This window comes from Myotis yumanensis, unplaced genomic scaffold (assembly GCF_028538775.1).
Source record: "Myotis yumanensis isolate MYYU_CA2020_CCGP unplaced genomic scaffold, mMyoYum1.0.hap1 SCAF_2, whole genome shotgun sequence".
NCBI classification, from domain to species: domain Eukaryota; kingdom Metazoa; phylum Chordata; class Mammalia; order Chiroptera; family Vespertilionidae; genus Myotis; species Myotis yumanensis.
Genome location: NW_027223753.1, coordinates 44,701,586 through 44,718,223, shown reverse-complemented (window position 1 = coordinate 44,718,223; position 16,638 = coordinate 44,701,586). Strand labels below are relative to the sequence as shown.

The window sequence follows — 16,638 nt, the reverse complement described above, 5'->3', positions numbered from 1 at the left end:
CGAACCTGGGACCTTTGAGTCCACAGGCCGACGCTCTATCCACTGAGCCAAACCGGTTAGGGCAAAGCATCAGTTTAAAAATTCATATTATAGGCAAAGGATCTAAATAGACACCTTTCAAAAGAGGACATTCAGAAAGCCAAGAGACATATGAAAACATGCTCAAAGTCACTAATCATCCGAGAGATGCAAATCAAAACAACAATGAGGTACCATCTCACACCTGTCAGAATGGCCATCATCAACAAATCAACAAACGACAAGTGCTGGAGAGGATGTGGAGAAAAAGGAACACTTGTGCACTGCTGGTGGGAATGCAGACTGGTGCAGCCACTATGGAAGACAGTATGGAGTTTCCTCAAAAAGCTGGAAATGGAACTCCCATTTGACCCTGTGATCCCACTTCTAGGAATATATCCCAAGAAACCAGAAACACCAATCAGAAAGGATATATGCACCCCTATGTTCATAGCAGCACAATTCACCATAGCTAAGATCTGGAAACAGCCTAAGTGCCCATCAGTAGATGAATGGATTAGAAAACTGTGGTACATCTACACGATGGAATACTATGCTGCTGTAAAAAAGAAGGAACTCTTACCATTTGCAACAGCATGGATGGAACTGGAGAGCATTATGCTAAGTGAAACAAGCCAGTCAATGAAGGAAAAATACCACATGATCTCACTCATTCATGGATAATAAAGACCATTACAAACAAACAAACAAAAATAAATAAAAAATAAATAATAAATAAATAAATAAATAAATAAAATAAAAAAATAAATAAAAATTCATATTATAGATTTTTACATGTACTATGAATTGAGTGAATTTTAGTTTTGAATTAAATAGTATTACAGTATTTAAAAACTATATACTTATAGTTTTTTATACTTATTCAAGTTTAGAATTTTAACAAGGAAACTAGTCTTTTTTAACCGAGGAGGTTGTGAAAGTAGCCCACATGATGACTTTTAAAATAAAAGTCTCTTTGTAAGCTTTTATTTTAAAAAGTTATTTAAGCCGTAGCTGGTTTAAAAATTTACCCATTAGTTAAAATTGATTTCCATATCACAAAATAAATGAATAAATGTTATGAGAATTTGATTAAGAAGGTAATTGGTATTCTTTTAGGTGATATGATAATATGTTTAATCTTAAATCAACAGTGGCTTTAAAATAATTTTTTCTAAAGCCTTCTATTTAATACCAGTTTATTAAACCACAGTAACTTGGGGTGATTTTAATGTTTAATTTATTAGTTTTTTAATTTTCCTTAATTCAGTCAGAGTGTTATGAATCTTTTGGATGGATCAACATTTTGGTTGATTTGATGGAGTATAACCTTCCATTTTGAGACTTCCAACATATTCCTCTTCTCCTCTCTGGCTTAGTTTTTGTTCTTGGCTTGTTATATTTACCATTTAGGTTGTTTTCTTCACATACATCATGCCACCACCAGCCTCCTAAAGAAGATAGATATGCAATTGAATGGATAGAAACTCGTATGTAGTTATTGTTACTGTATTTCCACATGAAGTATATCTTTATTTTTTATAAATAGACAGTGTTGTATGCATGTATCTTTATTTTAAACTAGAGGCCTGGTGCACAACATTCGTGCACTCGGGGAGGTCCCTTAGCCCAGCCTGCGCCCTTTAGCAGTCCGGGAGCCCTTGGGCGATGTCCGACTGCCGGCTTAGGCCCGTTCCCCAATGGGAGTGGGCCTAAGTCGGCAGTCGGACGTCCTTAGTGCTCCATGGAGGCGGGAGAGGCTCCCACCACTGCCAGTGCACTCGCCAGCCGATAGCCCTGCTTGTGGCTGAGCGGCGCTCCTCTGTAGGAGCGCACTGACCACCAGGGGGCAGCTCCTATGTCGAGCGTCTGCCCCCTGATGGTCAGTGCGTGCCATAGCAACCGGTCATTCCACTGTTCGGTCGATTTGCATATTACCCTTTTATTATATAGGATAATCTGTCCAACACTCATATACTCCACCAAAAATAAAATATCTGAGCAAGGTTAAAGGTAAAAAAACACAAGTTGAGTTAGCAATTAATATAACACTTAATTTGATACTTATATTAAGATGTTATATGTGCTAATAATACTTACATTAACACATATTAAGATATGTTTTACCTATAGAAAAGTGATTATTTGGGATTCAGTTTTTAAAGAGTTGGCATTGTAGATACTTTAGGAAGATAGTGTAAACATAGAAAAACAAAGTATTGGTATTAGGAAAAGATACCTGAATAACTTTCTGGACAATTGAAGTGTCCTTTTGCTCTGTGATCCCAAGTAGAAAACACCAAATCTTTGTTTACCAGGAGTGTACTGGGTACATTGCCGGTAATCTCAACTAGGTGTAGTTTATAGTTGGTTTCATGATTTCCCAAGTGAAAAGAATATTCAATAAAATGCTTGGTGTCTTTCCAATCTTCTAGTTCAATTCGTAAAATGTAATTAGATTGCTTTACTATGGAGTATATCTTCTCTAGACCCAACCAAAATTCTCCTGAAAAGAAAAGTTGTAAAAATCTGTGGATTGTTAACTGCAGATTAGGTAATAACTTTTTATTTTTTTGAGAAAATTTTTTTACTAGTGTAAATAAATGAGTTGTTTTAGTCTCAAATTCCTTAGTTATTTTAGAGTCTCTTAAAATATTTATTTTTGAAACAATTTTATTGAAGATCGTTACATGTACAAAAATGTTAAAAATATTAATAGGCTTGCCTAAGTCTGATTATTTTTTCTCAAATGGATATTGTGAACCACAGTTCATGGGTTAAACATATTAGTCTATTATAGACATTTTTAGGTCTGATCATTGGTAAAATATTATCTGTACTGGCTTTACTATCAACTGTTTATTAATACCATATACTATGAAGAGATTTGATAAGTATTTCCAGAGACCTGGATGATAAGTCATTTTTCTCAGATATAATTTTGGCCTTTGACAATTGCTTGATATATATGTTGTTGTTTGTAGAAAAAGAAGAAAATAAAAATTTAAAAACATTTAAAGTTAAAAAGTATAATTTTAATAACTTTTCTCTATAATTGAAAAAATTATTTTTATTTGGAATTAAAACATAACATAAATACAGATAGTTGTTTTTTAAATATCACAACCCTTTTTATTAAAATATCTAAGGAAAATGTCAATTTTCTGTTGATATTGAATTACTAAGAGAGTTCATTTTAAGAATTGCAACTACAACTAGCTTACTTTCTTTTTTAAAAATCTCAAACATAATTTAATGGGAAGGCTGACAAAGACAGGCTAAACATTAAGATTACTGTCAACAGTGTTCAATCAATTTTGCTATAGCTAGAAACCAGGAAGCAAGGAAAAGTTGGCTTTTTCAACACGAAGCAAGTAACAACTACCACCAATGGATGGAAAATGGCATACTTGAGAAATAGAAATTTGGTACCAAAACTGATTTCCTGTGTGCTTCCAGTGACTTAATATAAGAAAACCTAATTTAAAGATATGAACAGAGCCATATATTGGGCACTTATTCATGTATAGACTTTGGAATGCATTATAAGTGGCTTATCTTCTTTCCAAAATAAATGAGTACTTTGAAATTAACTGTTAGCCTTTTATTTTGGGGTTGATTCATTCTTACTAGTAGAAGATTTGAAGCTACAAAATATTACTGAATATACCTTTTAGTTAGGGATTTAACTAGTAATTTGAATACAAAAAGATTTTTAATGCTCACATAGTATTGAGTGTTTAAAAATTTGATAAAATAATGAATATTTTCCATTTTATAAATGTTTACTTGTACATCATTCATGGATTCTATAACATGTAAACCTCTTTTTATCTTACTAATTTTATTTTTTATCTTATTTACTAATTTTATTCTGTGATCAAAGTATAATACTTTTGGAGAACTAATTTATTTTAAACACATCTTATAGTATACATTTATATTATTTAAATAATTGAAATTTAAACGGTTTATACTGTCCATCTGACAGCTTCACCTCTTACATCCTCCAATAATTGATATCTAAGATGCTAATAAGAAAGTAGAGTGACTAGTGATAAGGATGGTTTTCTTCATCATTCATAGCATTTACCATGTATCAAAATATATAGCATTTAATTATAATTTTTTAAAATAATTGTGATTATTAGAAGCCATCTAATTAAATTATGATAAGTATACTTAAGAGCAGACATCTAGTTTTGAGTAGTATAATTTAAATAAATACATAATAAGTGTAATTACTAACATGTGTAACTGTTAAGTCCTATGAAGGCTGGGACTGTTCTCATTCATTGTTACATTCCTAATGCCCAGTCTATAATAAATAAATAATTTTAACAAGTAAATGAATGAATATGAAGTCACCTTACCATCAAGCCGCCCAAAACCATATTTGTAGTTTTCCCAAGTTTCATTGAAGTTTTGTGATCCATCTATTCGGTGTTGAATTAATGTCCAGGAACTACCTGAATACAGTGAACAACAGTGCATTTTTAGTAGATTGATGCTGATAGATTTAACAAAAGACTTTTACTTGGTTTGGTTTTGATTGGTGGCTGTGTAAGATAATTATTAATGCTGTTACTTTATTATTTATTATGGTCAAGACATTAAGTAAAGGATAACTAATGAGTTTGTCTTAAACTTATTGACAATAGTCATTTTAGATTATTTTATGGAAAATATTTAATATATGCATAAGTACATATATTAAAAAGACAAATATAAGTATTAGATCTATATAACTATTACTCATGTTATAGATATTTCATTTGATATATATCAGAATAAAAATGACAGGATCAGTATTACTAATAGGTAGTGAGTAACCTGAACTAACTACTGTCTGTTTTCTTTGTACGCTGGTTTTACCTGATTTAACATCACAGTAGACATTAAAAACTTGAGAGTCGCTGGGTCTAATGGAATAGATGCCACTTGTATGTTCACCTTTGTTATAAATGGTGGTACAATCAGCAGGAATGTCTAGAATCAAGAAAATGTTACTACATAAGATATAGTAATAAGAACAATATCTTTAGAGCTTGAGATCTTGACATTTTATGGAATTATAGTGAATGTAGCCTTGAGCCTTCTTCAGTAATGTATTACTGAAATTAATGAATTACTGAAGAAGTACTTTATGCTAAGCATTTTTATTAGATAGCATGTTATGCAAAGAATGCCAAAATAGTTATTACCATGAGATTATTCTTTTACATGACTACAATACCACTATTACATCTAAGAAAATTAATAATAATTCCATATTATCTAATATCAAGTCTATATTCATATATCTCTGATTATTTTAAGAATGTATTTTATAGGGTTAAAAAGACTAAAGCATCAGGATCCAATTTAGGTTGACGTCGTATTGGGTAGCTTTGTCTCTTTACTCTCTTTTAGTCTAGAACAGGCCCTGAGAATAGAGATTTTGTGATGGAAGAAGAATTTGATAATAGCTTCAGGAAGGAAACCAAATTATCTTACCATTATGTGGTACATTTTTTGTTTCATTTAAGTGAAGAGAGGGAGTAGTTCTGGGTGCTCTTGGTTTTGGAGAAAGAGAATTTTCTGTGGATTCTTGAATACCAGTTCTTCTTAACTGATAAAAGAATATAAATGTACTTTTAAAAATGATACTGAATATACAGTTAGGGGAATCTGAGTGAGGATATTAAAAGTACGACTTGCATGTATCTTTTAATTCATAATGTGTTATTGCTTTTGGTTTTTTAAAAATATATTTTATTGATTTTAGAGAGAGGGAGAAGGAGAAGAGATATAAGCATCAATGATGAGAGTCATTAAATCAGCTGCCTCCTGTACCTCTCCCCATCACTGGGGGTGGAGCCTGCAACCCCGGCATGTGCTCTGACCAGGCATTGAACTGTGACCTCCTTGTTCATTGGTTGACACTCAACTACTAAACCACACCCGTCAGGATTTGCTTTTGATTTTTAAGAGGGATAAACGATGCTATACAGATTATACAGATCTGTTCTAAAAATATTTAATCAGGCACATTATTTAATGAATTAAAAAATACAAGAGCAAGGCAAAGAGACATCAAGACCAAAGGCAGAGACTTTGCATAAATATTTTAATATGTTCTATTTATTTATCTGAATAGAATATATGTTATAATCAGTAGCAAAGCAGATTTTAAATTTATTAATTCTCAGTTGCAGATTTTATTGTTTCTCAGACCTGCCTTTAAGACATAGCATATAATTCAAACAAGGCTGCTTTCTGATAGTTTTTGACATGTAAACATATCTGTAAAGGTAACAAATTGGCAGGCTTATTTACTTACTTTCAATATTTTCAATATTTCATTGTCCTGTAAGTTTAGCAATAACAGCTTATTTAATGTTTGCTAGGTTTGCAATTTATAGGCTGAAAACTCTTCTTATTGATTGTCTGAGAAAAGCAGAGAATGTATATAATATTTTCTGTTACTAGTGTTAGTTTTTTTATGTCAGCAGGTTCATTTAATCATAATAAAAGATGTAGGAAAAATAATTTAGAAAAATAACAAAATAAGAATGAAATTATGGAAATCAAAACTACTTGTCAAAAAAACTGGAAAATTTTCAAAGAATAACCTACCAAATTATGATTCATAAATTAGCAAAAATAACCTACTAAAATTAATGTCACGTAATTACTGAAACATATAATGATATGTTGGTTTACTGGAAATTGGTAATAATATTTGTTCTATAATTCTTGGCAACTATTTTTTAATCCATTTCTCCAACTCTGTTATTTTTGAACCCTCTTGAATGACTGTTTAATAGTATTATTAATTAATATTTCAAACTATCCTATATAATAAAAGCCTAATATACTAAGTGTCTGACCGTTGGACCAGTCGTTATGACGTGCACTGACCAGTAAGTTAGCTTGCTGCTGGGTTCCAGCTGATCGGTACTGTGCAAGATGGTCCGGACATGCCCTGGAGCCTTCCTGCGGTCCCTTACCAGCCCCGATCAGCTGGATCTAAGCATTCCAATATATAATACCACCAGAGGCCCAGTGCACGGATTCGTGCATTGGTGGCGTCCCTCGGCCTGGCTTGTGCCCTCTCCCAACCCGGGACCCCTCTGGGGATGTTGGAGAGTCGGTTTCGGCCCTATCCCTGCAGGCCAGGCCGAGGGACCCCACCAATGCACGAATCCGTGCACTGGGCCTCTAGTGGTATTATATATTGGAATGCTTAGATTCTGACAGCTTTATTCTAAATAGGTATTTTTCTTACCTAGCCAGTTGTTTACATTGTAGATTAATTTTATTGTTAGGAATTAAACTTAATTATCAGGTACACAGTTTCTAATAAGAGTTTTTATTGATTTTTTTTGTGCTATGTCATTACCTTTATTAATTCAACATATATTTATTAAGTGCCTAGTAAGTGTCAGACAGTGTGCTATATTCTGAGGCAACAGCAGTTTTAAAAATGGAAGAAAATTCCTGTACTCATGGAGCTTACATACTAGTGCAGGGACAGACAAAATAAATAACTAAAAAATATATTATGTTAAATAGAGGTAGGTGCTAAGGAAAAAAAGAGTAATGAAGGAGTTAGCAGGTTTCAAGGATGGGAGTAGGGGATTCTAATTTTTAAGTGACCCTAGAAGACTTCATTGAGAATTCTGTATTTGGAAAGACCCAAAGAAAATGAGAGTGGGCCTTGCAGAACCAGGGAGAAGAGTGCTCCAGGCGGGAACAGCAAGGCAGAGGCCCTGAGATGGCAGCATGTTTGAAGTCTTTGGGTAACAGTGAAGGGGCTTATATGACTAGAGTAGAAGAGATGAAGTCAGTGACATAGTAAAGGCTCATCTGGGGTCTTACAGGCCTGTGAGTGAGGCGAGAGCCATTGTAGGATTTTGAACAGAGAGACATGATCTAATTTAAATTTTAATAATCACTTTGGCTGTTATATTGAGGACATACTTTACATGAATCAATCCTTTTTTCTCATAACAATCCTATAAGATATTTTCTTATTACTATCTCCATAGAGTGAGTGAGGAAAGTGAGAGACAAAGAGGTTAAGTAATTTATTGAAGGTCACACAGAAACTTTAGACTCAAGATTCAAACCCTGGTAAGTTTATCAGCTTCAGAGCCTGCAAGCATAATTATGCTGATGTGATCCTTTTTCTCACTCTTCAGCTATAATTATTTAAAGTAATTTTAGGGTTCAGTGTTTTCATAAACCTAAATTTTTATAAAAGATTGGATATACCAATCTTTTGGTATTGACTTACCTGATTTTCTATTTCTTTTATTTGACTATTCTGTTGGTTTAATTGTCTATATTGCTCTTCCACAGTCTGGAGAAGGTCTTTGATGCTGTTATCTTGCTGTTCTACAAAAGTCTGGACATAGGTTATAGGTTGGTTAGAAGTTTCTTTTTTCATTTTTGTTAATTTTTTTTATTATAACACTATCACAGTCTAATCTTTAAAGCTAATAGTAGATTAGAAAAATTAATATAGGTAATTATTTTACTCTTGTGTGTTCTTTCAAATAGTACATACTTTTAAAAATGTTTTTTTATAAATGTACCATCTCTAAAATCTGATTTCCTGAACTTTAAACTACTTCAATTAAATAAAAATAAAAAACAAAACAACCCCCCCAAACCCTGTATTTTAATAGAAATAAATCTTTACCATTTACTGTATTACTTTTATTTATTTTAAACATAAAAGAATAGTTTTAAGTTATATTCCTATAACATTTTTCTTGCCTCCAATAATGTGCAATATTGTGTTCCATATTTTATTATTTAACTGTAAAGTTATAATTTTCATTTGAAAAATAGTTTAGTTTTCATATTTAATGTTAGGGAAACTAAAACTAACTGAACATTATAATGGAAAATTTTATTTCCTGGAGGCTTTTTTTCTTAAAAAAAAAAATACAGTATTTCAATTGTGCAACAAGTATTTAAAGTAGCTTATCTTAAATATTTTTTTAAACAATCCACATTTAAACATAATCATGAATAATTTTTGGTTTCTACTTACTTTAAGTGAAGTTACCTCTGGGTGTTCCTGAATTTCAGGTTGATTTTTAATTAAATTGGTTAATTGCTCTTCCAAATACCTCACTTTTTGTTGAAGTAGAATTTTTTCTTCTAGGACATTTTCAAGTTTTGAGTTGAGTTCAAGTGACATATTCTTCACTTCTTCATTTTTGACTTGTAGTTTGGATGTAGTTGTTCTAAGTTTCTTTTCTTCTTCTTTTATTTCATTAGTTTGTAGTGATAGATCGTAGAAAGACTGATCAAATATGTTGAGTTTTTCAAATATGTCATTAATTTGGCCCTTAGTCTTATGGACAAAGTCTTTAAGACCATGCCCTAATTGAAGAAGGCCATTGGCTAAAATTTTTACATCATCTAACATAGCAAATCTTGATTTTGGCTGTGGAGATATAGAATCAAATGGTGAATAATAGTCTTGGTCAATTCTGGAAGAGATAACTAGAGGAATAATAAAAAGAAAGAGCTTAATCGTGTACATTTTATCTTAATTATTCAATTTCAAGCAATTTGGGACAAGTTTTCTCTTCCAAGCTGACCTAGATTTCTGAACTCTATATATACCACTGTTTGCCACATAAGGTTGGCAGGTAAATATAGTTAATCATTAAACTGTGTAAACTTGTACGAATGTAACCTTCCACAGTGAGTCAGATCAATGCTAAATGAAATCAAAGAAATGAGCAACTAACTTAATAGGTCATTTTAAATTGTTACTGTATTTAATTTTGCTATAAGTTACATTTTCATTGTTATGTGATCTACCTGTTCTTATTTTTATTTTTAAAAATATTTTTATTAATTTCAGAGAGGAAGGAATAGGGAGAGAGAGATAGAAACATCAATGATGAGAGAGAATCATTGATTAGCTGCCTCCTGCACGCTCCCCACTGGGGATCAAGCCTTCAACCCGGGCATGTGCCCTTGACCAGAATTGAACCTGGGACCTTTTAGTCTGTAGGTCGATGCTCTATCCATTGAGCCAAACTGGCTAGGGCATGATCTACCTATTTTTTAAAAAATATATATTTTATTAATTTTTTACAGAGAGGAAGAAAGAGAGAGTTAGAAACATCATTGAGAGAGAAACATCGATCAGCTGCCTCCTGCACACCTCCCACTGGGGATGTGCCCACAACCAAGGTACATGCCCTTGACCAGAATCAAACCTGGGACCTTTCAGTCCGCAGGCCGACGCTCTGTCCACTGAGCCAAACCAGTTAGGGCAATCTACCTATTTTTAAAAGCTGATTTTAATTTGTCATGATTTTTAGAGATTTAAAAATAAGCACCAGACTCTTTTGACTGTTAAATTCATCATTAATGAATTAAGTATGAATTTTCCAAATTATATTTTAGTTTTTAGGAAAACAGTTACCTGTTACAAAAAATAAATGCCTTCTCTGTGAAGCCTTCTTCCACTTTTTTGGGTAATCTTTATGATTCTCAATGCTGTACTCCCATGCTGATACGCTAACAAATGATTATATATTTCTTGTTATAATTATTTGTTAATATACATATTTGCTTCAGATGATCTGTCTTAACCATATGTATTTGTATATTATCACAAAATCCCATACATTAAATGGTATTTCACCCCTTTTCTCTTTTATATTTTGTCTCGATGTTCTAGCCTGTTTTCTATGTACCCACTGAAAGGCCAATAGATTGTGGTCTTCTAAGGTCAAACCAGAATTAAATACTTCCAGTGTTTGAAATGATTTACTCATTATACATTTTTCTGAAGTTTGTGAGCTTGGTAACAATTTTGATAATATAAATTTAACAAAAACAAAACAGTAGTATGTGTAAAAATTAATGTTCCACTGTGCTTCTTCTCACTTATGGTTAAAAGGAAAAACACTTAATACCTTGGTTAAATTATAAGTGATTATTTTTCTTGAGTGTTTATATTAAGAACTTATGGAGGAAGTAATAATTCTTTAAAAGTTTCTTATCTTGACAAATTAATATAGTAAAATTGTTAAGAATGTGGGTTCTGGAATCAGACTGTGGCCTGGGTTCAAAAGCCAGCTCTTGCTGTCTGGCCTTAGACAAGTTATTTAACCTTCTCATACCTCAGTCTCCTCAACTGTACGTTAGAGTAGTTCCATATATTACATAATTATAGGATTATGAGAATGAAAAGAAGTAATATGTGTAAAGCACTTAGGACAGTGTCTGGCAAATAGGAAGCACTCAAAATATTAGTCATTATGTCTCATGAAACAGTTTTTAATCTGTGTGTGTCTATAAAATCAGCCCTATGTAAAAGAAATTTTGCATGAAGGCCTTTGTTTGCAAAGAGAAAAAAGCTTTAACATAATGAATTTCAATTTAAATTGTAAATGATCAAGTAACACTTTACAAAATGAACCATTTCTAAATTTCTACTCTTAGAAATGCCTCTCTTTCTGGTATAAAATACAGACCCTTTCTTTTGATTTAGAATTAAGGGCTTTGGATACATAATATTTACAGTAGAGGTAGATGCTCTAGTGGTTGAGTATGACTGTGGAGAGAGACTAGCTAAATTGGAATGCCCTGCTATTCTGCAGCTGTGTGACTCTTGGTCACATTACTTAGGTTTTCTGCATCTCTGTTTTCTTATCTGTCAAGTGAAGTTAATACCTACTTCATTGAATTGTATAAAGATTAAAAATTAGTGTTTTTAAAACACTTAGAACACTACCTGGTGCTTAGTAAACATTACACAGTATTATATATTAGCTTTTTATGGTAGTTAGAAACAATCAATACATTTATGTACATACTGTATTATTCTACTGTTGAATATTATCTAATCTCATGTTAAGACATAAGTTGGGAAATTTTGCCAGAGTCTAGATTTTCGGAGTTTTGTTCTCTTGGACTTTAGTACTACATGGAATTATATTGTCTTTTGTTTAGCCTGTGTATTATTTTTCTAAGTACCCAATACAGAATCATGTAAATATTTCTGTTAAGAGAAATGAAGGATGCAACTAAATAAAATATAGAAATACTTCCAGTAATGAAGAAGAAAAACAAAAAAATTTTTCCTTATACTTTATAACAGGGGTCCTCAAACTATGGCCCGTGGGCCACATGCAAATACAAATATTGTATTTGTTCCCGTTTTGTTTTTTTTTACTTCAAAATAAGATATGTGCAGTGTGCCTAGGAATTTGTTCATAGTTTTTTTTTAAACTATAGTCCAGCCCTCCAACGGTCTGAGGGACAGTGAACTGGCCCCCTGTTTAAAAAGTTTGAGGACCCCTGCTTTATATTCTTCTTAACCTTTACCAGTGGTACATATTATAAAATTATAAAAGCATATGTTGAAGTAGTGAAAAAATTTGAATTTTCTCTCTCTTTTTTTAAAAGGGAAAAGTTAGTGTTGTCATTATTGGTCATGAAGGACATATTTCGAAACTTCTCTTAACTAAACTGTCTACTTTTCTGGCTTAACTATTGACCCTGATATTTTATCTACTTTCTAGTTGAGGGGAAATTGAGATGGACCAACTTCTCATCTCTATTGTATTATAAGCTGTTATTAGCAAGATCTATATCTGTTTTTAATTTATATCCCTTATAGCATGTTAGTACAAGGCCTTACTTTTTGGAGAAACAATATGTACTGAATTAATAAGAGAATGATAAAGTCATAACATGAGAATTTTCCGTTCTTTTTAGCGAAAGGAATTTAAAAAATATCCCCTTCCAGTGCATGAAAGTAACAGCATTAATACCAAAGAGAGGCTGTGTGAAGGAATTTTCTTCCATTTGGGTTATTGTACGAGAATATTAACCTTTGCATAATTCATACACTTCCTCCCTTGTATCACTAACAGGTAGATTGGAATCAAGGTCACATATTCTTGGTTTTTAGAATATATTGTTTCAGGGTAAAAATATTTGGATATTTTTTTATAGTAGTTTGACATGTTACTGAATATAATTAAATAATTTGCCTAATTATAAGCTGTGTAAGAGTGTCAATGTGGGAAATGTGATGAAAGTAGTAATTTTATAAATGGTTTTTTATTTACCTTTAAGTGCATCCTGCCTGAGTACACATTATTAAAGGCAGAATATAAACTTTGAACTCGTGCCTGTTTAAATAGAGCCCGGATTAAATATAACCAGTAATGTTATAAAAATTAAAAATTTTATGCCAAAGAAAATAAGAGGCACTAAGCAAAATTAGACCCTAATTTAAAGATTCCTAGTTTCTAATAACTAATATACAAAATTTTTAGCAACTTAGAACTATAGTACATTTAGAAGCCTTGTTTGAATTCCAAGCAAAGCAAAGTCCCTTATCCTCCCCCAGGTTGTGTAATCTTTTGGAGATACAACTTCCGAATAAAATACAAGGCATTTTGGATCTTTTGAATATGGCATCCTGTTAATTTCTCCCTTTTTATATGTGATAATTTGTTTTTGAATTAATGTATTTGGTAGAAAGAATCTGAAAGTAACTGAGAAAAACACGTATAAATAGAAATGTTTATATTAACTAAAGAATAATGCCAGAGTAATTCATTAGCTCCCGTTTCTTCTCTTTGTTCAGAGCAGCATTGTCCAGTGCAAATATAGTGAGTTATACATGAAAAAAAGCTAAAAAGAAGCAAGTGAAATTAGTTTTAATAGTATATTTTATTTAATCCAATATATCAATTACTTCAACAAGTGATCAATACTAATTAGGTATTTCATATTCTTTTTCATGCTAAGTCCTCCAGATAGACACTGAGTCTGGTATATATTTTATCTCTCAGGATATCTCAATTAGAACAGGCACACATCATGTGCTTGCTAGTCTCCTAACCTATTTTATTGGACAGTGCAGATCTAGAAGATGAGTGACTTTTTCCAGGAATAATTTTATTTATCTTACTTGCTTTCACTATTAATAAATGTCAAATGTTTTATGTTGAAAATACTTACTGTGGAAACTCAGATATTTCAAAAACCTGTAAAAAGTAAAAATTCCTGCCCTGGCTGGTTTAGCTTAGTGAGTAGAGCATCAGCCCTCTGATTGAAGGGTCCCAGGTTTGATTCTGGTCAAGGGCGCCATCCCAGCCCTGTCAGGATGCATGTGGGAGGCAGCCAATCCATGTATTTCTCTCACATCGATGTCTCTCTCTCTCTCTCTCTCTTTCTCTCTCTCTTCCTCCCTCCACTCTCTCTAAAAATCAATGGAAAAATATCCTCCAGTGAGGATTAACAATAGAAAAGTAAAAAATCCTGAATTCTATTAACATTTTGGTGTATGGGATGATGCTCCAACTAACCTCCAGGGCACTTTTGACTATTTTGAGTACAACTGACTCTTCTTCATTTCTTTAGGGATTTTCAGATTGCATGCTTGTTGTCACACATACCCATATTCCCACCATGGAAACTACTTTATTGCTTTTTCTAATTATAAAGATCATGTATTCTCACTGTAAAAAAATTTCAAATCTATTTATATAAAAACCCTGGGTGTAACATCATGACTGAGGCTCGACCAACCGGAAGGAAGTCAGTCCTGCAGGGGTTGTCTTGGAAATGGCTTCACCCTCCCCGAGCTGTTTCCCGCGAGGGCGAGATTTGAGGCAGGAATCAGCCCTCAGAGTATGGAGGCATATCTTTATAAAGTTTTAATACATTATATTAGAGGTCGTGGTAGTACTGTTTTACCCACAGCGTCTACAGGAATTGCTGCAAATTTACTTCTCGGTGGAAGCACCTTTCATTCCCAATATAAATTACCCATTCCACTAAATGAAACTTCAATTTCTAGACTCGATATAAACAGTGAAGTTGCTAAAACTATTAAAAAGGCCTAACTTCTCATTATTGATGAATGCACCATGGCATCCAGTCGTGCTATAAACGCCATAGACAGATTACTAAGAAATTTGAATGTTGTATTTGGTGGGAAAGTTCTCCTTCTTGGAGGGGATTTTTGACAATGTCTCAGTATTGTACCACATGCTATGCGATCGGCCATAGTACAAACGAGTTTAAAGTACTGTAATGTTTGGGGATGTTTCAGAAAGTTGTTTCTTACAACAAATATGAGATCAGAGGATTCTGCTTATAGTGAATGGTGAGTAAAACTTGGAGATGGCAAACTTGATAGCAGTTTTCATTTAGGAATGGATATTATTGAAATCCCCTGTGAAATGATTTGTAAGGGATCTATTATTGAAGCTACCTTTGGAAATACTATATCTACAGATAATATTAAAAATATATCTAAATGTGCAATTCTTTGTCCAAAAAATGAGCACGTTCAAAAATTAAATGAAGAAATTTTGGATATACTCGGTGGAGATTTTCACATATATTTGAGTGATGACCCCATTGATTCCACAGATGATGCTGAAAAGGAAATTTTGCCATTGAATTTCTTAATAGTGTTACTCTTTCGGGAATGCCGTGTCATAAATTAAAAATGGGTGCAATCATCATGCTATTGAGAAATCTTAATAATAAATGGGGTCTTTGTAATGGTACCAGATTTATTATCAAAAGATTACGACCTAACATTATTGAAGCTGAAGTATTAACAGGATCTGTAGAGGGAGAGATTGTTCTGATTCCAAGAATTGATTTGTCCCCATCTGACACTGGCCTCCCATTTAAATTGATTCAACGACAGTTTCCCGTGATGCCAGCATTTGTGATGACTATTAATAAATCACAAGGACAAACCCTAGACAAAGTAGACATATTCCTACCTGAACCTGTTTTTGCACATGGTCAGTATATGTTGCTTTCTCTCAAGTTCGAAGACCATGTGACGTTAAAGTTCTAAATACTTCAGCACAAGGAAAATTAGTCAAGCACTCTGAAAGTGTTTTCACTCTTAATGTGGTGTACAGGGAGATATTAGAATAAGTTTAATCACTTTATCAGTCATTGTTTGCATCACTGTTGTTTTTATATCATGTTTTTGTTTTCATATTATGTTTTTGTCATTTTTATATCATGCCTCTGTTGTTATATTCTTTTGTTACTGTTTATTTATTAATAAATTTATATATTATTTTCATATACATTTTACTAATTTCCTTTCATCTCTCACACTTCTATTAAAGAGAAAGGGCAAATAGCAATATTAAAATATTTCTGCTAATTAATTCCCTTTTCATGTGCACGAATTTTGTGCTCCGGGCTACTAGTGAAATTATAAAAAAGAAATTAGAGCCATCACTATTAACCACTATGAATATTTCAGGAATATCCTTTCTACTCATTTCTATACTCCCACTCCAAATTTCTACAAGTAGGGTAATGCTGCAGTATCCTGCTCTGGAACCTGCATTTTTTTCATCCAACATGGTGGATATCTCCTTCTACATGAATAAATACTAATGTACATTGTCATGCTGTCTTAATTTAGTCCAGGGCTGATGAGCATTATATCCTGTATAATAGAAGGCTGATATGCAAATTGTCCTCTCGTCCCCTTGAATGGGAGTTTGACTGGGAGTTCGACCAGGGGCGGGGCCGGCCAACTGCCCGCAGCCCCTCCCACTTGCCGGCCCCACCCCTGATTCCCCCCATCCTGAT

General features: G+C 32.8%; 2 protein-coding genes across 16 annotated transcripts in view; one reads left to right on the top strand and one right to left on the bottom strand.

Moving 5' to 3' along the window:
• Positions 1-16,638, top strand: part of DOCK7 (dedicator of cytokinesis 7) — a 180,929-nt gene that overhangs the window by 64,648 nt on the left and 99,643 nt on the right. The gene's annotated exons all lie outside the window — the stretch shown is intronic.
• Positions 1,201-9,600, bottom strand: ANGPTL3 (angiopoietin like 3). Its single transcript, XM_070403358.1, has 7 exons — positions 9,065-9,600; positions 8,300-8,410; positions 5,515-5,629; positions 4,894-5,007; positions 4,392-4,487; positions 2,258-2,524; positions 1,201-1,469 (listed from the first exon to the last, which is right to left on the bottom strand). Exons 1-7 carry the CDS (start codon positions 9,560-9,562, stop codon positions 1,297-1,299), a joined length of 1,374 nt encoding a protein of 457 aa, XP_070259459.1. The 5' UTR covers positions 9,563-9,600; the 3' UTR covers positions 1,201-1,296.